At 56.1% G+C, this 27118-nt stretch overlaps 1 protein-coding gene and 1 long non-coding RNA gene across 2 annotated transcripts in view; both read left to right on the forward strand.

Moving 5' to 3' along the window:
- DENND1C (DENN domain containing 1C) overlaps window positions 1-27118 on the forward strand; it is a 70902-nt gene that overhangs the window by 13988 nt on the left and 29796 nt on the right. The window contains exons 9-12 of the mRNA XM_055003219.1: window positions 531-584; window positions 4583-4693; window positions 7931-8031; window positions 26412-26457. Coding sequence (XP_054859194.1) covers window positions 531-584; window positions 4583-4693; window positions 7931-8031; window positions 26412-26457 — 312 coding nt within the window. The remainder of the gene's footprint in view (window positions 1-530; window positions 585-4582; window positions 4694-7930; window positions 8032-26411; window positions 26458-27118) is intronic.
- Window positions 11230-12036, forward strand: LOC129345978 (uncharacterized). Its single transcript, XR_008598667.1, has 3 exons — window positions 11230-11431; window positions 11588-11707; window positions 11947-12036. It is a non-coding gene; the product is annotated as an uncharacterized LOC129345978 (long non-coding RNA).

The raw sequence follows: 27118 nt of genomic DNA on the forward strand, positions 1-27118 counted from the left end.
GGTGGTTCTTAGCTCTCTCTCTCCTATGCTCCACTCACCTATGCGATGTCCAGCTGCTCTGGCCGCTGCTGTCCAGGCTTGTGCAGCAGAAAAAGCTAGCAGAGTTCTCAGGTGGTAGTGTACCACACCACTCCAGACGGAAAGGATGTGCGTGCCATTTTTTGAATGCTGCCCCATGCAAAAACCTCTCTCTGTGAGTGTTTTTTAAAAAATGAAAAGCCCAAGCATATCAGAGCGCAAGGTTCCGTTTGCTTCCTGCTGTGTTATCTTTCTCATTGCAAAGAGTTTATTTTTAACATTGGGGGGCATGAAAAATAATGATTCCCCTCACTTGCCTTACATGTGGAGCAGTACAGTCCATGCCTCACAGCTTGGCTGCTTTGTTCTACTGTACAAACTAAAAACCAACTCTGCCCATGACTAATCTTGCCAGTCGATGAATGGTCATTAATGCCACCAGCACTAATTTTGCCTTCCTTCGGCCCCTTTAGCCAAATCAGACGTCCAACCTCTTTTCTTCTCCCTTCCAGTCTGCCTACTTCATTGCCCCTGATCACAGCAAACTGCCCACAATTCCAGAAAACGTAAGTCTTCCTGCTTCCGTTGTGGACCACTGGGGGTGGGGCATGCTTTGCATAGGCAGCTTTCCTGGAAATCGCCCTTCCCGGGTTGTGGAGGTGAGGGCCTGGCTGTGGCTGTTCTGCTGTGAAAGGTCTTCTGCATGCACTCATAGAACCAAAGAATCATAGAGTTGGAAGGGGCCATACAGACCATCGAGTCCAACCCCCTGCCCAGTGCAGGATCAGCCTAAAGCATCCCTGCACGCCAGCAGATTCTTTTGCATGCAGCATGTTTGAGCATGTCGGGGCAGCAGCTGAAGAAAACAGCAGTGCCAGCCATAAGTGCCCGAGGAGGAAAATCTCCACGCTGTGGTGTAGCTCCTCTTCTAAAGGGCTGTGGCCCAGTTGAAGAGCCTCTTCTTGGCATGCAGAAGGTCACAGGTTCAATTCCCAGCATCTCCAGGTAAAAGAACCAGACAGCAGGTGATGTGAAAGGCCTTTGCCTGAACCCCTGGAAAGCCACTGCCAGTGGGAGTAGACAGTGCTGACTCTGACAGACTGATGGTCTGATTCAGTAGGATTGCCAACCTCCAGGTGTTGGCTGGAGAGCTCCCGGAATGACAACCAATCTCCAGGCCACAGCGATCAGTTCCCCTGGAGAAAATGGCTGCTTTGGAGGGTGGAATCCATGGCATTATACCCTGCCAAGGTCCCTCCCCTCCCCAAATCCTGCCTTCCAGGAATTTCCCAGCCTGGAGCTTGCAGCCCTACAACTGTCTGCATACATGAAATTTCTAATCTGCATGGTCTGACCCCACTCCCATTTTAGCATCACGAAGTATGGCTTCAAGTGGAGGAGTGGGTTATCAAACCCTGCTCTCCAGATTAGAGTCCTGCTGCTCTTAACCACTACACTAAAACTGGCTCTCAATAATAATAATATTCAATTTACATACTGCCCTTCAGGACAACTTAACACCCATTCAGAGGGGTTTACAAAGTATATTATTTTTATCCTCACAGAAATCACCCTATGAGGTGGGTGGGGCTGAGAAAGCTCAGAGAGAGCTGTGACTGACCCAAGGTCACCCAGCTAGCTTCAAGCGAAGGAGTGGGGAATCAAACCCAGTTCTCCAAGTTAGAGTCCTATCACTCTTAACCACTGCACCAAACTGGCTCTGTGTGTTTGAATAGAACTCAATCAGGTTTTGTCTTGCAAAAAAATCTGCATGCTGAGTGATGATTTGTCTAAAATAATAATAATAACAATAATAACAACATTCGATTTATATACTGCCCTTCAGGACAACTTAATGCCCACCCAGAGCTGTTTACAAAGTATGTTATCATTATCCCCACAACAAAATACCCTGTTAGGCTGGTGAGGCTGAGAGAGCTCCAGAGAACTGTGACTAGCCCAAGGTCACCCAGCTGGCTTCAAGTGGAGGAGTGGGGAATCAAATCCAGCTCTCCAGATTAGAGTCCCGCGCTCATAACTAGGGGTGTGCAACCCAAAAAGATTCAAGTTTCCCACTTCGGGTTTACCCAAAGCGGGGAAAAGATCTGGGCCGATTCCAGACGGCCCTCCGCATCCCGAAACGTCGTGCGTTGTTGCGCGGAAAACACGAAATATCTCGCACAAAACTCGAGCGAGAAAACACAACATTTCGCATTTTCTGCGCAACAACGCGCAACGTTTCGGGATGCGGAGGGCCGTCTGGAATCGGCCCTGGAAATCCCCGAAATCTGAAGCAGCTTCGGATTCAGGTTTCCAGGTATCTTCGGTATGCTCTGTAAAGATTCGGAGCATACTGAAGTGATGGGGGAGGGGGGAGGCTGCCCCCACCCTTAAACACCCACTCCCACCCTTTAACTCCATCCCCCACACCCACCCCCCACCCCCTCCCCCCACTCACTTACCTTGTACAGCCAGGGCCTTCCCTGCCGCTGCTGCAGCCGGAGCAGCTGGCCAGCAGAAAGGGCCTTCCCTCCTGCCGGTGAAGCGGCTGGCATGGCTGGCCAGCAGAAAGGGCCTTTCCTCCTGCTGCTGCCACGGCCACCGTGGCCAGCTGGCACAGAGGGCCAGCCTTCTCTTCTGCCGGTGCCAGGTAAGTGGGGGATGGGGAGGAAAGGGTGGGAGGGAATAGTTAGGTTTAAAGGGCCCTGCTGCTTGCGAAAGGGCCCTTTAAACCTAACCCCCCGCGTCCCCCAAAGCTTCCCAAAGCATTCCAAATGCTTTGGGAAGCTTTGCTTCTGGATTTCCGAATCTGCTGGCCCTGATTCGGAAATCCCAACGCTTTCCAGATCGGGTCCGATTTGGGTATTTTACCTGAATCGGATTCCCAAAGTGCACACCCCTACTCATAACCACTACACCAAACTGGGCCCCCCGATTGGGAGCCAGTAAAAAGTATTCCAAAATTGAAACTATCTCATAGGTGTTTTTTTAAGCAGTTCTCCAAACGTCAAATATTTCCTTTGGGGGAAAAAAATTGAAAAAAATCCTCAGGCAAAAATGGAGAATGTTTACTTTTCCCCCCTCCATCCTTCATACTTCTATTATCCCCCTCCCCTATGCTCTACATGTAGGTGCCAGAGGCCCTCCTTTGTACCGAGGGTGACTTCTGTGGGCTTGCGCCTTGGGACTTGAGGCACAGTTTTCTAGCCTTTGGGCATTCGTTTATTTGATTTATACCCCACCCTCCACACAAATGGGCTCAGGGCAGCTAACAATTCTTACAGTCTGGTTGCCTTAGTACATAAAGAATGTCCCCAGTCCAAGGCCAGCATTCTATCCACCATACATCATTCCCCCCCCCCACTTGCGCACTGACCTGAGAGGTTGCATTTATGTCACTTTATTAAATGTAGTCAGAGGTAGCAATTTTTAAAAAATTAATATAGCTGGCCCCAGGACCTATATAAAGGTATCCATAATTGGGGGTTAGGAGAGTAGCATCAATTGCAGAGAAAACATGAAGGGTGTTTGGGGCATGGTGACTGGTATGAATGTGTGAAAGAAAATAAACTTAAAATTGGCTTATGTTAAGAAAATAAATCAGAGTTCTTTATTATAGGAACTCCATACTCTGATAGGAAATAGGAGAGATAGATTCTTATCTACTTATCTAGTCTAAGGATGGGTATGGATGGCAGGACAAGTCCTGCATCCATGGTGCAAGATGGAGAGAGGAGATAGTTGTGTGACAAAGGAAGGAAGAGAAGGATGTCGCAAGGAGGAAGTCCTGAGATTAGCAATCTGCACATCAAAGGATAGAACAAGAGTCTAGTAGCACCTATAAGACTAACAACATTTGTGGTAGGGTTTGAGCTTTCAGCCGCAGCTCACTTATTCAGATGTTTCTTCAGATATCTGAAGAAGTGAGTTGTGGCTCATGAAAGCTCATACCCTACCACAAACGTTGTTAGTGTTATAGATGCCACTGGACTCTTGCTCTTTTCTACTGTTACAGACAAATAAGGCTACATCGAAGGATAGTTCAGAGCAGTAAGGAGTAAACAGATGCCCTGACCTCTCTATCATTCTCTCTGGCTTGTCCTCCTCTGAAACATGAGGAAAGGGACAGCGTTAAGACTTCTTTTGCAGCAATGAGAAGCAAAGAACAGACAAGGGAAAGTACATGATCTGGTCACACTGCAAAGACTGCAAGCCAGCGTCAGGGGAAGGGGACTACTGCACCAAAGGACTTGTGCAGTTTAGGAGTGCGGCATCCACGTCCCCTGAGCAGCCGAGGACAGGTGGAGATGCAACAGCTGAACCTACTCCTGGCATGGAAATGCAACACCGAGAAAAGATCCAGCCCTGCATGTCCTGCTCTTCAAAACGCAGGAGGCTGTTCCTTAAAGAACAGTGACACCATTCCTAGAAATGCGTTGCGAAGGATAAGCAAAGAAGAGGCAGGGCAGAGGAGGTGGAGGTGGGAGGGCTTCAGAAAGGAGAAACGGGGAGCACGCGGCACCCACTTCACACCTGGTAATCTAACCACTGGCCTCTCCCACAGAGGAACCTCACCGAATTTGTTGTGGCTGTGGACGTGAACAACATGCTGCAGCTCTACGCATGCCTGCTGCATGAGCGCCGGATCCTACTCACAAGTAGCAAGCTCAGCACAGTAAGGAGCATCCCAGGGAAGTCTCTGGCAGCGCGGAGAGCCCGGGAGTTACAGGCAAAACCTGAAAGCTGCTGCACTTATTGGCAGACAACTTCCACATCCAAAGTTCGTGGAATATCTTGTGTGGGAACCAACTAAAATATAACACAACAGAATACAAGACGCCAAGTTCTCTAGAGCTCTGGTTCATAAAAAAATAGAGAGAGAATTTGGAAACTTGCACACTGTGACTTTCGGTGGTTGGTCCCAGTAAAAGATATCACACCAGTTTTTTAAAAAAGAGTTTAAAGAAAGTGCTCAGCAAATCGGGGAAGGGCAGAGTTTGGTGGGATGGGGAAGTAGGACCCAGTGGTGTCTAATGGGGCAGAGGTGGAGCCAGGCCCCTGAGTGGGGTAGAGGTGGGGCCAGGCACCAGTCATCTGTTGCTGAGAACCAGAATGGATCCTGAGAGACTGGAATAGTGGAGCTAATAGCAAACGTTGTTCTCTAGCCTGGCTCTCTCTGGGTCTGGCCACTTGCCCTGGGCATTTACTCCTTTCCCTTGGGGACCTTGAGAAGGAGGCTCAAAGCCTACAAGTTCTGATCGCACCCTGACAGAGGATCTGTGAAGCTCCTAATCTGGATTTGTCCCCACAAATGGTGAGAGTGGTGGTGGAGAGTGCCCTCAAGTCATAGCTGACTTATGGCGACCCCTGGCAGGGTTTTCATGGCAAGAGACTAACAGAGATGGTTTGCCATTGCCTGCCTCTGCAACCCTGGTCTCCCATCCAATTACTGACCAAGGCCAACCCTGCTTAGCTTCCTATCCAGCTCAGGGCATGCTAAGAAGGTGGCTGGCCCCAAATCACCCAGTGAACTTCATGGCAGGAAAGTGGGGAGAACCCAGGTTTTCCCTTGTCCAAGCTCAATGTTGGGTTGGCCATACATATTGACTAGGCTTCTTTAAGAGCTATGAGGAGGTGCTGCTAAGGGCCTGGCCTTTGTCTAGCACTCTCTTGCTTATTAAGAAACACAACACCCTTGCATGTGGACAGGGGTGGTGCTTGTTCAAAAGGGACAGAAGTGGTTAAGCAACTGAACTCTGAATTAGAAAATCTCTCTTCTGCCATGAGCTCACCCAGGGGAATCAAACTTAAGGTTGCTAAGTTCTCTTACCCTCTGGGCAGTAGGTGAGAGACGTGGCACTTACTTTAATGGTACCTTTGCATACACGCACTCCCAGCCTGTGTGATGACATCACTTCTGGGAAGTGATGTCATTGTGCAGGCCACGTGCCACCCCTGGGCATGCTCCCACGCTCCACAGCAGGCCGAATTGGACCTGATTCAGTCCAAATCGGGCCACTGTAGAGTGCAGGAGCACTGCTGGGGTGGCGCAATGGGCCCTGGAGTGCTTCTGTGTTCCGCAACAGTCCAATTTGGGCCGAAATCAGCCGGCTGCAGTGCACATGTAGCATGCCACACCATCTGGGAGCACACCCTGGGAGAGTCTGGCCAGGTAAATGGGGGGTGGAGGGTGGGATCAGAGGATCCCCCACCTCCCAGTGGGGGGCTGGCAACCCTAATCAAACTAGATGTTATAGCAGCCACAGGCTCAACTTGTGGCTGCCGATACCATTTTAGAGAAGAATTGGACCACTTTCTAAAAAGTGCCAGAAGGGCCAGATCCTGACTCAGCCGGGTGTTTTAGTGCTTGAAAAGGCACGTGGAGGGATCGCCTGTTCTCCCTGCGATGCCTAGACTGGCCCCAGGCGGCCTTAGCCACACCAGTCTCTCTCATTGCCCCCCCTCAGCTTCCAGCGAGGGGATATTGAGCCTGATTTATTTTACCGGATTTTTGTAAGGATAATAACAAGATGCTATTAAGACGTATGTAGATTTGTTTTATCATTTAATATTATGATTGTGTATTTGTGCACTTGTAAAAGTTATTAGCCATCTTGAGTGTTAGAGCCAAGATACAAGCGACGCCTGATAAGAGCTGGACACGTGTCAGTTTTCCTCAAGTTTTGATGGGAAGTGTAGGTGTCCTGTCTGACTTGCAGCTTGGCTCGTCATGTAAAAGCCCATTGAAATCAATTGAAGTTTGCAGAGCAGTCAGTCTAACACATTAGAGCTTGGCTCTAATGTGGACCAATTGGAACGCGCAGCCCCAGCCCCGGCCCCAGCAGCGTTCCCAGGTTCTCTCGGCCCGGCAGGGTGAGGTGGCCACCAAGCGAGCTCGTGCTGCCCCAGCTGGGCCAAGCTGTTACTAACCCGAAGCAGCTCTAGGCAGACACTGGCTCCCCATCTCAGGCACCCAGGTCCTGGAGTGCAAGCAGAGCCCCTTGCGCCACCCCTGCAGCTGCGGCCCTGTCCCACTGCCACACTTCAGCCCAGCAGGGCAAGGCAGACGCCAGGTGAGATCGCACTGCTGGCCGGGATGAGAGGAGCTGGGAGTGCTGCCGGGGCCATGGCTGCCCGTGCTCCCTCGGCAGCTGTCTCCAAGGTGCAGCGGCAGGATGGGGCCCTGCCGGCAGTGCGTGCTCGCCTGGCATCTGCCTTGCCCTGCCGGGCCGAGTGGAGCCAGGAGTGGGGGCCCATCCCACCATTGCACCTTAGAGGCAGCCGCCGAGGGAACATGGGCAGCCACGTCCCCGGCAGCACTCCCAGCTACTCTTGGCTCAGCCAGCAGTGCAATCTCACCTGGCGTCTGCCTCACCTTGCCGGGCTGAAGTGTGGCGGTGGGACGGGGCCGCAGCTGCAGAGGGGTGGTGAGGGGCTTTGCCTGTGCTCCAGTATCTGGGCGCCTGAGCTGGGGAGCCAGTATCTGCCCAGAGCCACCTCGGGTTAGTGGCGGCTTGGCCCAGCTGGGGCCGCGTGGGCTCATCAAGAGGAGCTGGGGACACTGCTGGGGCTGGGGCTGCACGTTCCAATTGGTCCATATTAGAGCCAAGCTCTAATGTGAGACTGACCTCTCTGCAAACTTCAATTGATTTCAATGGGCTTTTACACGGAGAGCCAAGCTGCAAGTCAGACAGGACGCCTACACTTCCCATCAAAACTTGAGGGAAACTGACACGTGTCCAACTCGTATCAGGCATCACTTGTAGCTCAGCTCTCAGTCTATGGCAGAAAGGTAGGATATAAATAACCTTGGGACACTTTGAAATAGTGTCATTTCTGCAGCACCAGCCAGGGCTCGAGTCCAGTTTTCCCCAAAGAGTGTTTTAACGAAAGGCCCCCTTTCTTCTTGCAGCTCACGGCCTGTGTGCAGGCCTCCTCCACCATGTTGTATCCCATGCACTGGCAACACATCTACATTCCTGCCTTGCCCTCGCACCTCCTTGACTACTGCTGGTGAGCCATTGGGATTTCTCTTGCTGTGTGTTGCTACCCACACAATTAAGGTCAGCTGCAGAATTTTGCAATCTGAGAGGTGCAAGCACCCTCTTCCGTTTTTAAAAAAATTAAGTTTCTAGCCCTCAGGGCTGCAAAGACTGATTTTAAACATGTGTGTGGAGCCTCATGCAATCACAGAGGCTGAAGGATGGAAAGACTGAATAGTAATAGCAGGTTCCCTGTGGAGCAAGAGTAGGAACTGGGGGGCAGGCAGTCCCAGGGAGCTGGGGCATGATGTGGAAGACGTTCTTACCTTGTGGGAAGGGCAGTCAGGAAGCTTTGCTAGGGTGGTGGGGCTTCCCTCTATTTTGGCCCTAAAGTTTCACTGGGTTGTATCCAATTGCCCACACCCTGAGCCCTCCATGGAGGCTTGGAAATTCCAGGAGATTTGGGGGATAGAGCCTGGAGAGGTGGGATTTGAGGAGGGGAGGGACCTCTGCAGGGTATAACGCCAATACAGTCCACCGTCCAAAGCAGCCATTTTCTCCAGGCAAACTAATCTCTGTGACCTGGAGATCAGTTGTAATTCCAGGAGATCTCCAGCCACCACCTGGAGGTTGGCTATAATACATACAATGGACCACAGTGTGGTATTACCAACAACACAACAGAGCCACCGTGTGGTAGTAACTCGTAATTATTCAAGTAACACCCATGTCCTTTTAAATTAAATGTTATAATGTGGTGTCACCAAAAGTTCAACAAATTAAATTACAGTATATTCCCAATAGTCTAATGCAGACAATTAAAGCCACAGACAGATGACAAATACAACCAGCTTCTGGTATTTATCCTATTTCTGGAATCCAGTTCCTTCATCAGGTTAAAGAAATCTTCAGCAGGACACACATACTTTCTCTCATGTAAATATCTTCGGCCATTAATTGTTGCAGAAGTACAGACGCCTACATGTGTTAATACAAGGTTGAAAGTTCTCTGTCACAATGTAACTTCCTCCTGCCAAAATTGCCACTCCCAATAAATCAGCAAAAGCTTCTTCAGTCTTTCCAAGGTGGACGACTGCCCGGAGATCTCCAGCCACCACCTGGAGGTTGGCAACATTGGCCATTTCCCCCCATGTCTTAAAAATAGCGCCCCACTCATGGAACGCTGGCAGCTCTTTCACCCGATTTCTGATGTCACCATTTCCAAAACGGAGGCAGGCCGTTTATGACTCCGTTTTCTCTCCATTGTTTCCTATCCAGTTTCCCCCCTTGCCTCCATTTCAGCTGTAGAGTGTGTGCGGGCCATGTGGTGTTCTCTTTCTTGTTATAGCAGGTCCCCCTCGGCGGTCATCTCCCACGCCTACAAGTGGTGGGAATCTTTGGTCTGATCATGTAGGCATCGGGCTCATAAACATATGAAATGGGAAGGGCTGACTGGATGTAACAGCCTTTTCCCTAGAAGCTGCATCAAGGGTGCAGAGGCAAAATGGTACTGGGAGGTCAGCCCTCTGACAGCATCTTGCCCAAGGGCCCTATATCTGAAGCTTATCCTCCCTACGTTTCTCCAGGGCAGCTTTGCTCATCTGAACTTGGTCTCCTGCAGGTGCCAGCCTGCACATGGGCGAAATCAACAGCAGCCCGTACATGGGCTTTCTCTGTGGTGGCCCCTACCCTGCGGAATGGCCTGGCTGAGGAGATCGGGAAAGCCCCCACTCTCCTGGCTTTCTGCAAACAATGCAAAACCGAATAACTCAAAAAAGCTTTTTACTCAGATAAGAGGGCTATATTGTAGGGATCAAGTCTCAGATGCTTCGCTAATGAGTTAAGGACCAGAGACTTCACCACTACGTTGCCTTACATGTTATCTGTTGCTTCAAATATGCACTCCTATGTACTACCTGTGCTTCATGTTGTCTAACGTCAGTTCTAGAATTGCTTGTGTTCTGTTTCAGCATTTCTTCTGCTCTGTATTGGATTCTTGCTAATGCTATGAGCCGAAACAGACGTGACGCATTTCACGTGCCGTCCACGCGATTGCACTTACACGTGTCTCCAGCGGGTTTTGCTGTTCACGTGCTGCCCGTGTGTTTCGGCACCCCCCCTACACGCGTTCGCGGTCGACCGTCCACGGGTTCTCGGCTGTACTTCTGTGACGCGCTTCCCTTGGCGCATGCTCACAGGAAAATGGCCGAGAAATAGGCCATCAGTTGCTGCACCTGAAGTGGCCGGCAGGTGGCGTCATGCATTGATCGTCACTATAAGTTGGCATCGCGTCATAGCACTCTATGCGCGCTGTCCGGGTTTGCCGACGCTTGTTGGGGTTTGCTGAAAGGGCTGTTCGAAGTGACGCGGGGTGCCAGCCCCAAGAGCAGCGGGCAGGTCCTGCACCCGGCATGACCAGAGCCCGCCACACGCTGACTGGCCGCATGTGTGCAGGACCCACGGCTGTGCAGACACCTGTTGGCGTCTCTGGCCTGAAGGACTGGGCTCCCCGGTCCTGTGCCCGCCGATTCTGTTACGTCTTGAGGGCCGGCTCCCCGCCTGCATGTCCGCCCAATGAACATTTTGCTGACATTCAATTCCCTGGATGGTCCAATCCACCTTTCTTTGTGGTGGGGGCGGATCTTGGGGTTGCCGAATCGGGGCGCCTCGTGATGATTGATGTGTTCCGCATCCCCTCGGGGTGCGTGGAGTGTGGCTGTGGACCGTTCGCCGAGGGGATATAACAGTCCTTCCAGACGCGAGCGCGCCGCACAGCGTGGAGCGATGCCGCCTCGTGTCCGAGCGCGCAGCCCCTGGCGTCGGTTCGAGGTCCACATGCTGCTCACAGCGATCCTGCGCATGGGCTACGCGGGGGAGCTCATGCGCGGGGCGCGGGCACGTGCACCGCACGCCTGGAAGGCGCTCTCCCGCGGCCTGGCGGTGTCGGGCGTCGCGCGCTCGCCACAGGAATGCCGTGGGAAGTTCCGCCAGCTCCGGGACCGCTTCCTGCGCTGGCGCCAGGGGGGTCAGCTCCGACCACCGCCACACCACCGCGCAATGGAGCGCCTTCAGGAGGAGTCTGAACGGTTGGCGGCGGCGGGACAGCAGCCGAGAGGTGAGCAGCTTTTCCGCTTTGCGCGCTTTGCGCCGGCCCTGACTTTCTTCGCACGCCCCCTTTGCCGGTGGGGGACAAAAAAGTGCGCGGTGTGCCGGCTTGGCGGGCCAGGGGAGCGCGGCGCTGGAGCTCTGTGTCTTGACTGTTTGCTCTTCTGCAGGGGAGGAGCACGGGGCAGAGATCATATCCGTGACCAGTGGAGAGGAGGCGGAGGAGGTGCCGGGCGCGGTTGTCCTCCGTGCGCCGCCATCATCGCCCACCGGAGTGGTGGCGGATAGCCCGATCCGCCCTGAGTCCGCCACAACCATGGAGCAAGGTGGGTCTGCAGGTGTGACACGGATGTGCGGATGAGGGCGGGGGAGGGCTCCCCCCCTGCCGCGGCCAGGGCGCTTGATGGGCCTGGCGTTGGCAGAAGTGAATCTTTTGCCCGCCCTTGAAATCCCTGAACACATAACGTTTTGTACCGGCACAGACTCATCCGGTTCCAGCGCGGGGACTTCGCGGGAGGAGGGGCGCAGGGCAGAGCTGGAGCGGGAGGCTGTGCCCATAGCAGTGCGTGGGCAGGTCGCGGTGGAGGCCTGCCTCAGAGTGTGTAAGCGGGGTGCCATTTCTGCTTCGAGAGGCGGGTGGGCCATCAGGGTTTTGGGCCACTGGCGACGGCGAAGATCTGTGGCTATGTGGTGGCCGCGGTATTGATCACCGTGCCGGCAAGATCCATTGTCCTATGTTTCCCCAATGGAGACAGGTGGGGGGGGAGGGAACCCATTACTGGAGATGGGGTGAGCTGCCGGGATGGCGGGTGCGTGGCTCTCATTGTGCTCTCTCCTGCAGTGAACCGAACCGAGGCGGCGGTGACCAGGATGGCGGAGGAGATCACGGCTATTGGTCAAGCGGTCCAGGACATGCGCCGGGACATGGCCACACTGCTGGGGAGGGGGGGGGGCGGGTGACGGTGCACACTCATAAAGAGAGCCTGCTGTGATTGGGGTTTGTTCAAGCACGGTTGCGTTGTAAATAAATGTTTCTTGTATCCCTGTTTACAGTCGTTTCGTGAGGAGACCCCCCCCCACCCCCCACCTCCAGGGGCCACACTACCCTGCGCGTGCCTGGACATGTCCCGAGCTGAGAGGGACAAGGGGCTGGGGAAGCCTTCAGGTGGCTCTTGCCAGGCAGAGGGGGCACACATAGCACCCATCTTTGGCATGCAGGCTTGCTCCCTTCTCCTTTGAGGCCTACTGGCTCTTGCCAGGCAGAGAGGGCACACATGGCACCCATCTTTGGCATGCAGGCTTGCTCCCTTCTCCTTTGAGGCCTACTGGGTGGGTGCCTGGCGTGGGACGGGCGAGAAGCGTGCCTGGACATGTCCCGAGCTGAGAGGGACAAGGGGCTGGGGAAGCCTTCAGGTGGCTCTTGCCAGGCAGAGAGGGCACACATAGCACCCATCTTTGGCATGCAGGCTTGCTCCCTTCTCCTTTGAGGCCTACTGGGTGGGTGCCTGGCGTGGGACGGGCGAGAAGCGTGCCTGGACATGTCCCAAGCTGAGAGGGACAAGGGGCTGGGGAAGCCTTCAGGTGGCTCTTGCCAGGCAGAGGGGGCACACATAGCACCCATCTTTGGCATGCAGGCTTGCTCCCTTCTCCTTTGAGGCCTACTGGCTCTTGCCAGGCAGAGAGGGCACACATAGCACCCATCTTTGGCATGCAGGCTTGCTCCCTTCTCCTTTGAGGCCTACTGGGTGGGTGCCTGGCAGAGGGGGCACACATAGCACCCATAGCGAGGGGTGCGGCAATGCAGCCTGCATGTTTGTGGAACGGGACACGCGGCTTGCAAGCTTGCTCTTTTCTCCTCTAGGGCCAAGCTGGGCACCAGGGGGGGGGCATGGGTGGACCTCCGTCAGGAAAGGGGGGGCTCGTGGGACTGGGTGGGTGCCTGGGTGGGGAAAAGGACAAAATGCGCATGCGCGGTCGGTTGATCAGTACTCCAATCGCCCACGTATGCGCACACCGGGTTCGAACGCGGGGCGCCATAGGCAGTGGGCGAGCGCCGTGCGCACTGCCCGTGGGGCCCCGCTAAGGGTAGCTGGTGCTATTCGGGCTTATCTCTCGCCCTGTAAGGGGGGGGCGGCCTCGGCCAACAGAGACCCCGGGGAATGGGGGGGCGTGGCCTCGGGGGGAAAGGTCCAATCGGTTTGGGGGGGTGGGAGGGTCTGCAAAACATTTGTTTGGATTGCCGGGAATTTGGGGGCGGGAATGAAGTGAACCAAAAATGTTTCCTGCAGCTTAAAAGTGGCAACCATTGGGCAAATAAACGGGAAAGGAGCCAATGGGCAATGAGCCCGAGGAAGCCATCACATCACCCCGTGATGGGGCTTTTGGGGGTCGGTGTGTGTGCTTGCTCTTTATTCTCCCAACCGCGTTCCCTCACTGGCCCGGGGGGGGGGCCGTCACGGTGCAGGGTGGCGACTGATAAAAGTGCACACGTGTGGATGACTGCTTGAATGTTGCGATCATCCACGTGTGTGCACTGCGGATTCGAACGCGGAGCACCGATGACAGTGAGCGGGCGACTTGTTCACTGGCCGCGGTGCCCCGCCAAGGGCAACGGGTCTATTCGGGCTTATGTCATGGCCGGGAAGGGGGCCGTTCCCTCGGCGAAGTAGGAAACATAACTTTACATGTATTGTTTTCTGATAAAATGGGCAGGGAATGGGGGGGGGAGGGCGCGCTTCCTTGCAGAAGGAGGTGAGGCAGCGTAGTTTGGGGTGGGGCGAAGTGAATGTAAAAGGGAGGAAAAACTTGTTCCCCTTTACCAATCCCCAGTGTTTGCTAAAAAGACAAGCAAAGCGGTCGTGAAAGTGTCTTTATTCAGGAAAAAAAACATGGTGCACTCAATTCAAGCGAACATTAGAAGTGCTGGAGCACAAGTCAACGAGGGTGGTGCTGGATAACAAGCAACCGCCCCCCAACCAACCCCCGTGGACCGTGACCGGCACAACTGGCCGCCACCCCTCCCCGGCCGGATCTCTCGAAAGGCCGGCGTCTCCCACCGCCCAAGCTCCCACCCTTATGCGTCCGAAATCCGCCCCACAGCCGACACCGGTTAGAAACAAAAAGTAACCCCCCCAACATTGGGAAAACACATTAATAGGAATGCCCGATCAGACGATTAGACCCCGGTGCAGAGGGGCCTCATACACCCTACAGCCGGTAGCGTCGTGGTGGGCAGCGCTGCCTTTTTGCAAACAGGTAGCCCCTAGGAAGGGGTTCGGGGTCGGCCCGGACACGGAACCTCTTTGGGCGTGGAGCGGGCGGCTCCGGCGGCCGGTTCTCATCTGCGGCGGGATCCGCCGTGGGAGCGTGGTCGGGAGCGTCGGCTGTGGGGGCCTCACCGTCTGCGGAGTCCCTGGGGCCGGCAGTGCTTGATGGTGGGGCAGCGGGGGCCTCAACCGCGGAGACCATCCTCTCCAGGAGGCGCACCATGTCGCGCATGCAGCTTTCTGCCGTGGCTGCTTGGCGCTCTGCCGCTTCAACCGCCCGGCTAAACAGTTCTTTTTGCTCGCCTCGGTCAGCAGCCTCACTCTGCCGCGCCTCCTTCTCCACTGCGCAGGAGTCGGTCAGCTCCGACGATATTTTCTCCACCGCACGCCGAGTCGCCTCCATGCACACGATCGCCTCGTTGTGCGGGCGCTCCCGGCGCCGAAGTCGGAGGTTCGACATTCGCTCCGCCGGAGACAGACGGCGTGTCCCGGCGGCCGTGGTGTCGGCTGGGTAGCGTGTGAAGAACGAGGGAGACGGTGTTAGATGGGGGCCTCCCTCCCGCAGGCACCCCGCATTCCCGACCGCACAACTGCCCACGGGACATTACTCACCGACGGTCTCTGCCGCGGAGTGGTCACCGGCCGCTGCTGCCACAGATCGTTCTGGGAGGCAATCGCCGGCGGGCTCCTCGAAGGTGTCCTCGGTGTCCTCCGTTCCAACGCCGGCCACATTGTCGGTATCCCCCTCCGGTTCCCCCTCAGTGGCTCTGGCCGAACGTCGACGCCGGTCAACGACGGTTGGGGGGACGCCAGTGCCCATCACCCGTGGCACCACCAGATCCTGCTCCAGCCGCAGGAACCGGTTCAGTTCCTCAAAGAAGGGCCAAACCCTCCGCCCGTGTCCCGAACGACTGTTCCCGTCCACACACTCCTTGTAGCCCCTTCTCAGAGTCTTCGCCCGCTCACGACACTGCTCCCAGTCCCTGGGGAAACCCCTGGCCGCCATCTCGTTCGCGATCCACTGGAACTGGCTCACATTCCTGTAGCTTGCGGAAAGCCTGCTCTGCACAGCGTCGTCCCCCCAAATCTGGATGAGGGCTCTCGTTTCCTCGTCAGACCAGGGGGCGGCCTTTGCCTTCTTGCCTCGGGCCGCCGGGACCACCGAGAGTCCGGCACCGGTGCAGGACGTGGGGCTGGTGCTGAGGGTGATCAAGAGAGGCAGACTGCTTGCGGGTTCGGGAGGCGCGGTGGAGTCCATGTTGCGGTTGGCCGTTCTGGGTGTCCTTTGCTGGGCTCGGGAGCAACAAACGATCGTCAACGGCTGTCTTCGCGGTCAGTTTCGGGCTGCCTTTACAGTAAGTTGGAGGGGGGCGCGACGCTGACGTGGCCGGCAGGGGACCAATCGCCTGTCGACTCGCTGCAAGAGACGGCTGCTCGAGAGCGTCTGGGCGTCACACTCGCGCGGCATTGGACAGTGTCGGCCACGTCACGAGGGGGCGGGGGGGCGGACGTCTAAGGAGAAGGGGCCGTTGTGGGGCGGGAACCGTTGCGGTCGCCGTCACGCCATGGCGCCCGCTCACGGGAAGAGGAGCAGCAGGGGCCAGCCGCCGAGAGAAACACTCCGTGCCTTTGCGGTCGCGCTCTCCTTGTTCGCGCGGTCGGTCATCCGCTCTACGGCTGCCACAGCTGACACTGTGGCCCTGCTCGGGAGGCGGCTGGGAGAGGAAGTTAACGGCCGCCGCGCGCGACAAAGAAGAAGACTGCGGCAGTTGGTGGCAACACTTGCGTCCGTGGAGGAGATGGCGCAGTGCTTCATTGTTGCTTTCCCGCCGAGGAAGGCATGGGTGCTTCCCCGGGCATGCCCTCACTGGTGGCCGTGGTGGGAGCGCTACGAGTTCAGTGACGGGCAGTGGCTGCAGCAGTTCAGAATGCGACGTGCCACGTTCGAGTACATTGTTGGGGAGCTTCGCGAAGATCTCGTCCGCGAGACGACCCACATGCGCGACCCAGTCCCTCCCGAGGAGATGATCGCCATCACCATCTGGAAGCTTGCCACGGGAACCACAAACTCCGCGACACTGCCCGCATTTGGCCGTGGCGTCTCTACCGTCTGCGGGATATTCGACGAGGTCTGCGAGCTCATCGCTGCAAAGCTGACCGAGAAGTGGATCTGCATCGATTACCTCGAGGACATTATCTCCGGGTTCGAGGAGAGGGGATTCCCCAATGCCTGGGGCGCCGTGGACGGGACACACATCGAGATCCGTTCTCCGCCTTTCTCTGGGGACAAGTACATCAACCGCAAGGGATACTGCTCCATGATTCTCCAGGCGGTGGTGGACAGCGATGCACGATTCCTGGACATTTTTGTGGGCTTCCCGGGAAGGGCGCACGACGCGCGTGTGCTCCGTAACTCGCCCCTTTTCAAGAGACTCGAGGATGGCGCCCGTCGCCCGAAGCGGCCGGTCACTCTGGAGGGGGTCACATTCGACCCGGTAATCATCGGGGACCCCGCCTATCCTCTTCGGCCCTGGCTCATGAAGCCCTATCCGGCGCCATCAACGCGCGCCCAGGAGCGCTTTAACTACAGACTGAGCCGGGCGCGCATGAGTGTGGAACGCTCGTTCGGAATTCTGAAAAATCGCTGGCTTTATTTACAGCGGCCCCTACTTGTCAGCGAGCGCCTCATGGTCGCGGTAATCACCACCTGCTGCATCCTTCACAACATTTGCCTCTCGCGCGGGGACATCGTTTACGGGCCGTTCCCGCGCGAGCCGCTGATGGAGCCCGCGGATGAGCGGCCGCAGATTCCCTGGTCCGAGGCCGCTCTTACCGCGCGGGCAGTATCGATTCGTGCCGCCATAAGTGCGCACTTCCAGCATGGCCGATAATCCAATAAAGCTGTGACCGGTACAGCCGGTTTCAGACTGTGTGTCTCTATCCAGGGCGGGGGGGTGGGATGGTGGTGAGGCGGGCGGAGGGACAGCATCTGTGTGTTTGGGCGAGCACGGGGGAGGGTGGCCGGGTCGAAGGACTGCTCTTTGGTGCCGTTCGGTGCCGTTTTAGGCAGAGGACCCCATGGACACGAGGATAGAACGACGGTTTTGTGCTCATGGGGATCCTCGCTCGATCCTGGGCGACCCATCACGTTCGCGGTTTTTTTGTTTATTGCCGGGGAGGGGCCTCTAGAGGCTTGGCTGGTGCTTGGACCGCCCGCCTGACCGGAGTTAGGGCAACCCTCTACATGCTCTGACTTTTATTTTTCAAGAGATCGTGCTGTTGCAGCCTGGCGGTTGCTCTGGCCTGGGGGCGGGAACCGCTTCGAGTTGGGGCTCACACGGCATACCCCGGGTTTGGTTTGCTGTGTGTTCCCTATCCCCAGGTCCCATTCCGACCGGTGCATACAAATGGAAAGAGGCACACAAAAAAAAAACCATCATGGAAGACTTCACCCCAAAATGTGTCTCAACCTATAATGATGTTTAAAATCGTCTCTTGCTAAGCAAAGTCCAGCTCCTGGGTAGCCGTTCTTAAAATTACCCCACCCCAAAATTGCTTCTAGTCTGGCTTTCACTAGATTCCAACAATTTCCTGAAACTTTATATACCATTGATAAATATCTAGCAGTCACTCTTTATAACACCTAATGAGTTCATTGCGCTGTTTGGTCACCTGAATTAAACATGACCCCCTCATAGGGTTGCGGCAAACTGTTGTGTGTGTGTGTGTGTGTGTGTGTGTGTGTGTGCGCGTGCATGTGACATTTTGGTTTAATAAAACAACTATAAAGAATTGGCTCAACTGCATGAGGAAATCATATTTTCTTTGGGCAGAATCTCCCACATTTGGTGACATGGAAAACCAGCAGACTCCTCACTAAAGGCAAATCTGGAAGCTGCTTGCAGGGAGAGTTTTCACAGGAAGGGCCCGGGGGGAGCCTTGACTGTGCTCTGGGCCGGGAGCGGGAGCACACGCCTGGGATATTTTCCGGGGAATAATACAGAGGGGACCCTGGTTGGCAGGCCTGGGAGCAGGGACACAGAGCTGGGATTACTGGGGGTGGCACATACAGCCTACTGGGCTTCGCTTTGTGTGCGCCTTTCAGGATGCCTGGTGCTCTGCTAATGTCCTTTACCAAGAGATCGGGAGGGTTGCGTGAGGGCCCTCCCTTATTCAGAGCCAAATTCGAAGGCCAGGCTATTGGATCTTTAGTCTAATCCGGCCTGGTCCGGGCATTGCCGCACAAAATTTAACCACAAAGGAGTGCAATGGTGAGAGTCCCGGTTCCACGTGGAATCGGGGCCCTCCACCACCCTGCCGGCCACAGTGTGGCAGCAGGGCCATGTGGGATTTCGGCGGCGCCCATGGAGATGTGGCGACTACGCCGCCAGCACACCACGCAGCGATCGTGACGTTTCAGTCATGGTGGGCGCCAAGGCAAACCGCAATCCAGCCTCTCCGCAGCCTTGCGAAAGCCCAGGTGTGCTTGCAGCGGGGAAAGAATGTGCTGACTGTGCCTGCTCCTGCCCGGCGCCCGCCCAACCATTGCAGCTACTCTGCTCCCATGCTCTCTGCTCTCAATTTACATACGAATAAGCGGGTTGGCCAGCCAGTCATCCAGGCTCCGCTCCACCCACAGGACTTCCCCACCCAGGCCTACTCATGGTGATGGCTTGCCCATTGTCTGCGCCCTTCCTTTTGTCACTGTTTTGTCGGGCCCCCGCGGGGGCCCTAAGTGTTGTATCGTCTCAGCAGAAGCTGAGTTCATGGGTGGGCATATGACCGCAAGCATTTTTCGAGCTCGCGAGAAACCCTGCTCCACGTGGAAACGGGGCTCTCACCAAACCGCCACATTGCGCGGCGGTCGAACTTGGCTCTGAATAAAGAAGTCGCCCTCATATTCCCGGTTTTATCGCCCACAGGCTCCATCCCAGCCCTCTTGCGGTCAGGTCACGGGTGCTCGACGCTGCGTGGCGGATGCCAAGTTTCAGCATCGGGCGAAGACGAGGGGATGGTGCTTGGTCGGTTATGGGCTGAAAAGCCTTACTTTTCGGGGCGCACACCGGTTAAATACCGGCAGTACCGGGCGGATAGGCGTGCACAATAGGAAAAATCTGCATATTCCTTCCCAGCCTGCCGTTTCTCGGGGCAGGGGGAGGACTTTCCCCACCACTGTTCCAACGGAGCAGGTTTCGTTCGGGGGATCAAATGGGCGCGCGGCAAGAGGGATGGCTTTGAGTCCATTGTGATCCCCGTTCGATCCTTGCCTGGCCCGCGTTGCCTACTTCTTTTTTTCTGGGGCCCAAGTTGCTGTGCAGGCAGTGTGATTTGCACGTTTCCGCGACAGGCATGCCCTGGCCGCGCCCCGGGGACCTCTCTTTTGTCCTTCAGATCACTCCTGCGAGAAAACACTAGCCTCTCATTGAATTTGAACGACTGGCCAGCCGCGGCCTCTGTTCTCCAAATCTTCCTTGTGTCCTGTCCTGCTTCTCCCTCCCTGCCCCCCCCCCCGATCTCAACATGGAGGACACAGGCCACTTCGGGGAGACTTGGCGAAGGACTCCCCAAACCCCCCTGCCGTTTCTGTTCTCCTGACTTTGTGTTTGAGGCACAATTATAGGACTTGCAGGAGAGATTTGCCTTGTGCCAAGAGTGGCGGAGGGTTTCCGGTGAGGCCTGCCGCGGGGCTCCACCATGAATAAGCGACCTGGCACCTGGTTCCAACAGAGCAGGTTTCGTTTGTGGGATTCAATGGGCGCGCGACAGGCCCCGTGGGGGCAGGTTTTGCATGTTCTCCTCTCAGGGCCCCAAGTTGGTTTGCGGGCCGTTTCATTTGCACATGTTTGCGCGACAGGCATGTATTCGACGCGCCCCAAGCGCCACTCCTTTGTCCTTCATATTTCCCTTTTGTGCGATGCAAGGGTGAAGTCATCCGATGTTAAGATGCGCTCTGCCTCCCCCCCCCTGAATTCCCTCCCCGAAGGTCGCAGCCGAAATATGCATGCTATCAGAGGGGGCTGCCGCACAGGAGTCCCGTAGAGCAACAAGCAGGAAGGCCTGCTTAGTGCCCTGGGACTCCTTGTTCGAGCCCCGCATCGCCGCCCGCCCGGCCCGCCTCCCTTTTTCGCGTCTGCTGAGACCGACGGGTGGGAACCGCGCTGGCGGCCGCCGGTGTCCCCATGAATTTTTCACCGACCGGGGGGGGGCGCGACCTGCGAGATCACTCCTGCGAGAAAACACTAGCCTCTCATTGAATTTGTACGACTGGCCAGCCGCGGCCTCTGTTCTCCAAATCTTCCTTGTGTCCTGTCCTGCTTCTCCCTCCCTGCCCCCCCCCCCCGATCTCAACATGGAGGACACAGGCCACTTCGGGGAGACTTGGCTAAGGAGTCCCCAAACCCCCCTGCCCCCCCTCATGTGTCAATATTGAGCCAGAAAAGGGTTTGCTCCAGGCCTCCCCTGCCTGTGGAGACACGGCAGGGCCGTGCATGGCTCTTCCCAGCCATGGCCCAGCGGAGAAAGGAGCAGCCCTGCCAGATCTGTGTTCCTTCCCCCCCCCCCGCCCAAATCCAGGGTGCTGGTTCCAGGCCCTTTGGCCAGATCACCCCCCAGGTGTGCCCTGGACCTCATGTGTCAATATTGAGCCAGAAAGGGGTTTGCTCCAGGCCTCCCCTGCCTGGGGAGACACGGCAGGGCCTTGCATGGCTCTTCCCAGCCATGGGCCGGAGGAGAAAGGAGCAACCCTGCCAGATCTGTGTTCCTTCCCACCCCCCGCCCAAATCCAGGGTGCTGGTTCCAGGCCCTTTGGCCAGATTTGCACGTTTCCGCGACAGGCATGCCCTGGCCGCGCCCTGGGGACCTCTCTTTTGTCCTTCAGATCACTCCTGCGAGAAAACACTAGCCTCTCATTGAATTTGTACGACTGGCCAGCCGCGGCCTCTGTTCTCCAAATCTTCCTTGTGTCCTGTCCTGCTTCTCCCTCCCTGCCCCCCCCCCCCGATCTCAACATGGAGGACACAGGCCACTTCGGGGAGACTTGGCTAAGGAGTCCCCAAACCCCCCTGCCCCCCCTCATGTGTCAATATTGAGCCAGAAAAGGGTTTGCTCCAGGCCTCCCCTGCCTGTGGAGACACGGCAGGGCCGTGCATGGCTCTTCCCAGCCATGGCCCAGCGGAGAAAGGAGCAGCCCTGCCAGATCTGTGTTCCTTCCCCCCCCCCCGCCCAAATCCAGGGTGCTGGTTCCAGGCCCTTTGGCCAGATCACCCCCCAGGTGTGCCCTGGACCTCATGTGTCAATATTGAGCCAGAAAGGGGTTTGCTCCAGGCCTCCCCTGCCTGTGGAGACACGGCAGGGCCGTGCATGGCTCTTCCCAGCCATGGCCCAGCGGAGAAAGGAGCAGCCCTGCCAGATCTGTGTTCCTTCCCCCCCCCCCCCGCCCAAATCCAGGGTGCTGGTTCCAGGCCCTTTGGCCAGATCACCCCCCAGGTGTGCCCTGGACCTCATGTGTCAATATTGAGCCAGAAAGGGGTTTGCTCCAGGCCTCCCCTGCCTGGGGAGACACGGCAGGGCCTTGCATGGCTCTTCCCAGCCATGGGCCGGAGGAGAAAGGAGCAACCCTGCCAGATCTGTGTTCCTTCCCACCCCCCGCCCAAATCCAGGGTGCTGGTTCCAGGCCCTTTGGCCAGATTTGCACATGTTTCCGCGACAGGCATGCCCTGGCCGCGCCCTGGGGACCTCTCTTTTGTCCTTCAGATCACTCCTGCGAGAAAACACTAGCCTCTCATTGAATTTGTACGACTGGCCAGCCGCGGCCTCTGTTCTCCAAATCTTCCTTGTGTCCTGTCCTGCTTCTCCCTCCCTGCCCCCCCCCGATCTCAACATGGAGGACACAGGCCACTTCGGGGAGACTTGGCTAAGGAGTCCCCAAACCCCCCTGCCCCCCCTCATGTGTCAATATTGAGCCAGAAAAGGGTTTGCTCCAGGCCTCCCCTGCCTGTGGAGACACGGCAGGGCCGTGCATGGCTCTTCCCAGCCATGGCCCAGCGGAGAAAGGAGCAGCCCTGCCAGATCTGTGTTCCTTCCCCCCCCCCCCCCGCCCAAATCCAGGGTGCTGGTTCCAGGCCCTTTGGCCAGATCACCCCCCAGGTGTGCCCTGGACCTCATGTGTCAATATTGAGCCAGAAAACGTTATACCTCAGCCTCCCTTCCCCCCAAATCCAAGTTGTGTGTGTGTTCCAGCCCCCCGGCAAGAGCACCCTCCAGGCTTCCCCAGCACCTTCTGTTTAAAGACTATCCCAGAAAATGGGTTCCCAAAACATGCAGACCTGCTCAAAGCGCAACCCGTTTCCGGATCCAGGACATGTGTATTCAGTGTGCGGAGCCTGTTAAGTTTAAACAAAGCTTTATTTTGCCGACAGACAGGGCTCACCATGGCAGGCGGGAACCCCAGGCCCCCTGTGTCCATTCACTCAACTGTCCATCGAGCCAGACGGCCCCCCCCTTCGACGGCCAAGCACCTGGGCAAAGCTCGGGACACGCGAGAATGCCCTCACTCTTTTTGGCGAGGGTGGACGCGGGGTCGAAGTCCCAGGCTCTTCGCGGAGTTGCTCGGGTGCGTGCGGTCTTCCACGCTGAGTTGCCGTGAGAAAGGCGGCAGGAGACATCCCACCATCCAGCAGGTCAATCTCCTCCTCCTCCTCCTCCTCTTCCTTCCCCGCAGTGGGGCCTGCTGGCGGGAAACCAATTGGAATGCAATAAGCAGTCTTTGCCCCGACCAACCATACTACTGAGCATTGTGGAAACACCGACCAAAGCCCCCATCTAGGCGCCCTCTGTCGACCCAACAGTGACCTCGCAGCGCCCAGTGGGCCGCCATTAGCCACTTACTCCAAAACTGGTCCCGGCGTGCCTGGATTCTCTCATGGGCCAACCCCACAGCCTCCATCCGTCGCTCGGTGTCACTGGCTGAAAGACAGGCGGTGTAACGATTAAGGAATTTCAATCGATTGGTGATGCCCATCCCCAAACCTGCAAGCCGTGTGTCCCTTCTCCCTGGCAATCGCCACCCCCAGCCTTCCCCAGCACCTCTTCTGTCATATTGGGGGATGACCGGGCCCGCTTCTCTACTGACCGTAAAATTGTCTGGACACGCTTCTCGCCCGACCTATGCCGAGTGCAAAAGTGGAACTTGCCCGGGCATGCTGCCGGCCAAGCCCATGCTCCGCTTTAGCCAGCTAGGCCTAGAGAGGAGAAAGGAGCAAGCCTGCAAGCTATGTGGACCCTCCCCAACCATGAGTGCTATGTGCGTCCCATCTCCCTGACAGTTCCCCGCTCCAGGCTGCACCAGGACACACAGCGTGCATATCCGCTGGACTCTTGTTGGTCATATTGGGACGTGTCCGCGCACGCTGCTGGCCCAGCCCATGCTCCCCTTTAGCCAGCTAGGCCTCAAAGGAGAAGGGAGCAAGCCCGCAAGCTGTGCGGCCCCTCCCCAAACATGCGAGCCGTGTGTCCCTTCTCCCTGGCAAGAGCCACCAGTAGCCTTCGCCAGCACCTTTTGTTGACCTATCCCCAGCACCCAGAGTATAGAAGTGGAACTTGCCCGGGCACGCTGCGAGGCCGCAGGCCAATGTCCCCCTTTGGCCAGCTAGGCCTCAGTGGAGAACAGAGCAAGCCTTCCAGCTGTGCGTACCATCCTCAAACATGAGCGCTGTGTTTCCCAGCTCTCTGGCAGCTCGGCCTGCGCCTGGCGCCACACAATCGGCTGTACAGTCGGTTTGTTGATGTAATATTGCCTCTGACAAGCAGAGCTGCAACCTTTTGTTTATGTTCACTTCTGTATCACCATCAATTGCTGACCATAATCATTATAACCATTAGATATCATTTTAATATTTCACAGTTTATTCAATCCTGTTAAGAGCAAGCACAAAAAAATCAGCTCTTTAAAAGTTCTCCTTTTGGAGGTTGGGTGTATAAAAAACATATAAAACCTGCATTGGTACTGCTGCATAGTCCTTTACCTAACCTCTTTCCAAAGTGCAGAATCTTGTGATCTCAATCACATTCTTCAGATGGTAGATGCTAAAATAGCATGCCACACTCCAGAACTTCCTATATAGCAAAATGCACACAAAAGGTTGAACACTGGAAGCTCTCTATCTTGCTTCAGGAGGTAGAACCATGCAGGCAATGTACTGTGCACTGAGCCCGGCTTCTACTGAAATCAATAGAAATGCTTTTCTAGGTTGTGGGACACTTGGGTGCAGACAGGATTTCTAGAACTCAGAGGAGAACCTAACTTTGGAGTGCTGACCAGCCAAATACCAGCTGGTAGAGCTGTGACTGACCCAAGGCCATGCAGCTGGCTTCAAGTGGAGGGGTGGGGATTCAAACCTGGTTCTCCAGATTAGAATCCCGTGGCTCCTAACCGCGCTGTGCGGCCGTAGGCCAATGTCCCCCTTTGGCCAGCTAGGCGTCAGAGGAGAACAGAGCCGGCTTGCAAGCCGCTAGGCTAGGCCTCAGAGGAGAATAGAGCAATAGAGCTTGGGCCGCCCAACAGAGAATATAGTTTGGGCTGCCCAAGCTCCTGGAGTTCAAAGGTGGAACATTCCTGGGCCCGCTGCAGAACACTGCACCCATCGAGGAACAGCTTCCGGGGGCCGCCGCCCACTCGTTTCTTGACAAGACTTACTTCGTGGTCGCTCGCCCAGAAACTCCTTCTCCACCATGTCGACCTCGATGTCCTCCACAACAGCGGTCAAGTTCCTGCGGACCGTGTGGGCGAGATCGACACGGTCAGGGAACAGCGACTCCAGGCGGAACGGCACCATGGTCTCCTCCGCCGCCTCCCGCTCGTGCTCCGTCAGCCCCTTTTCCTCCATGGCCGCGGCCGCCTGCTCCGCCCACTCCTCACGCCAGTTGCTTGGCACCCACTCCGCCATGCTTTGCGACGATGGCGGAGGCACGTCTGGTCGGCAGGGGAAGCCTCACGAGTTTGCGGGGGTTTGCGCGGGCAAACCAACTGCACAGCCAATTGCGTTGCACCACGCGGAGGCCGAAAGCTGGTTGGTCGTAGCCGAAAAAGCGGGAATCGGAGACACCGACCGGGTCAATGCGGCAGGTCAAGAGCTGATCAAGCCCCCCCTAATTCCTGGGGCCTCTGAACGGAAAACCAGACGCAGCCGTGATGGGGTCCACCCGGAGGCACCAGGGGCAGTGCGCCCCTGGATTTTTGGCAAGAAAATTTTTTTTGACAGACATGTCTTAGACCTCGCCCGTGCACTCCCCCCAAGCCCTGGGCGGGCCCTGGGATTTCGGACAGTCCCGTGTGTGTTTCTCACAAACATGTTCCCCCCTCCCCAAGTGAAGACATGTCTGTGTTTGCCTGTGTTTGTCAAAGGCATGCCCTCCCCCAGTGGACAAGCACCAACCAACGGACAGGGCCCCCCGCCCCGCTTCGAAGCCCTCAGGCAGCCGGGCAAGATCCCGGAGTGCGGGGGGGAGCCAGGGGGGCCATCTCTGACACGAAGCCAAACAGTCATCCAATCTTTTGAGGCCCGCGTTGGAGGCCCCCGGACCAGTCCATTGCGCGTCACCTGCTCGCTCGCAAGCTGCAGGCAATAGCGCCATCTAGCAGTCATTGAGAGGTCCACAGCCCCCGGGATGGTAAAAATAGCCGCTCTGTTCTGGGAACTCGCTGGTCGTCAGGAGGGGCACGTGCAGACGCGGACACACAATCACAGGTCTGGTGCGGGCAGGACACGCGCCGAAATTCTGAAACAGCCACGGGCGGGCCGAAACAGACGGGAGCGCGGACACGTGCGCAACCACGTGTAGTTCTTAACGTGTGTTTTGGCTCTCAGTCTTTGTAAACTTGTGTTTACTTACCCTATGGCATTGTTTATGGAAATATCCTTGACACTCTATGGAAATGTCCTTGATACTAATCTCATACTATGTAATCCACCTTGAGTCTCAGTGAGAAAGGAGGACTATAAATGACGTAAATAAATAAATACCCCCTGTCTTTTTTCTACAGTGCTCCTATGCCCTACCTCATTGGAGTCCATACCAGCCTCATGGAGGTGAGTTTGCAATTCCCTGCCATTCATAGGGGAGAAACAAAGCAGGCTCAAGTGTTTATACTATTTGGTGCCAGGGTTAATCAGAGAGGAGGCCAGGAGTGCTGTTTGTCTAGGGACTCAAGCTCAAAGGGGGCCAAAAAAGGCTGGAAAAAATTGTTAAATAAAAAAAAATCAAATTATATCTCACCCTTTTTGGTGCCCTAATTTGATTTCATAGAATCACAGAATCATAGACCTGGAAGGGGTCTTACTGACCATCTAGTCCAACCCCCTGCACAATACAGGAACAGTCTAATGCATCCCCGACAAGTGTTTGTTCAGCCGCTCCTTGAAGTCTGCCAATGAGGGGGAACCCACCACATCCCCAGGCAGCCAATTCCACTGCTGAATTACTCTTAACATGAAGAAGTTTTTCTTAACATCCAACTGGTTCCTTCCATCCTGTAGATTAAACCCATTGTTTCGAGTCCTCTCCTCTGTTGCCCACAGGAACAGCTCCCTTCCCTCCTCTAAGTGACAGCCTTTTAAACACTCTTTAAGAGAGCAATCATGTCTCTGAGCTGAACGTTCCCAGTCTTTCCTCGCAGGGCTTGGTCTCTAGGCCCTCAATCATCCTGGTTGCTCTCCTCTGCACCTGTTCCAATTTACCCACTTTCTTTTT

This window comes from Eublepharis macularius, chromosome 19, assembly GCF_028583425.1.
Source record: "Eublepharis macularius isolate TG4126 chromosome 19, MPM_Emac_v1.0, whole genome shotgun sequence".
In the NCBI taxonomy this organism is placed as follows: Eukaryota; Metazoa; Chordata; class Lepidosauria; order Squamata; family Eublepharidae; genus Eublepharis; species Eublepharis macularius.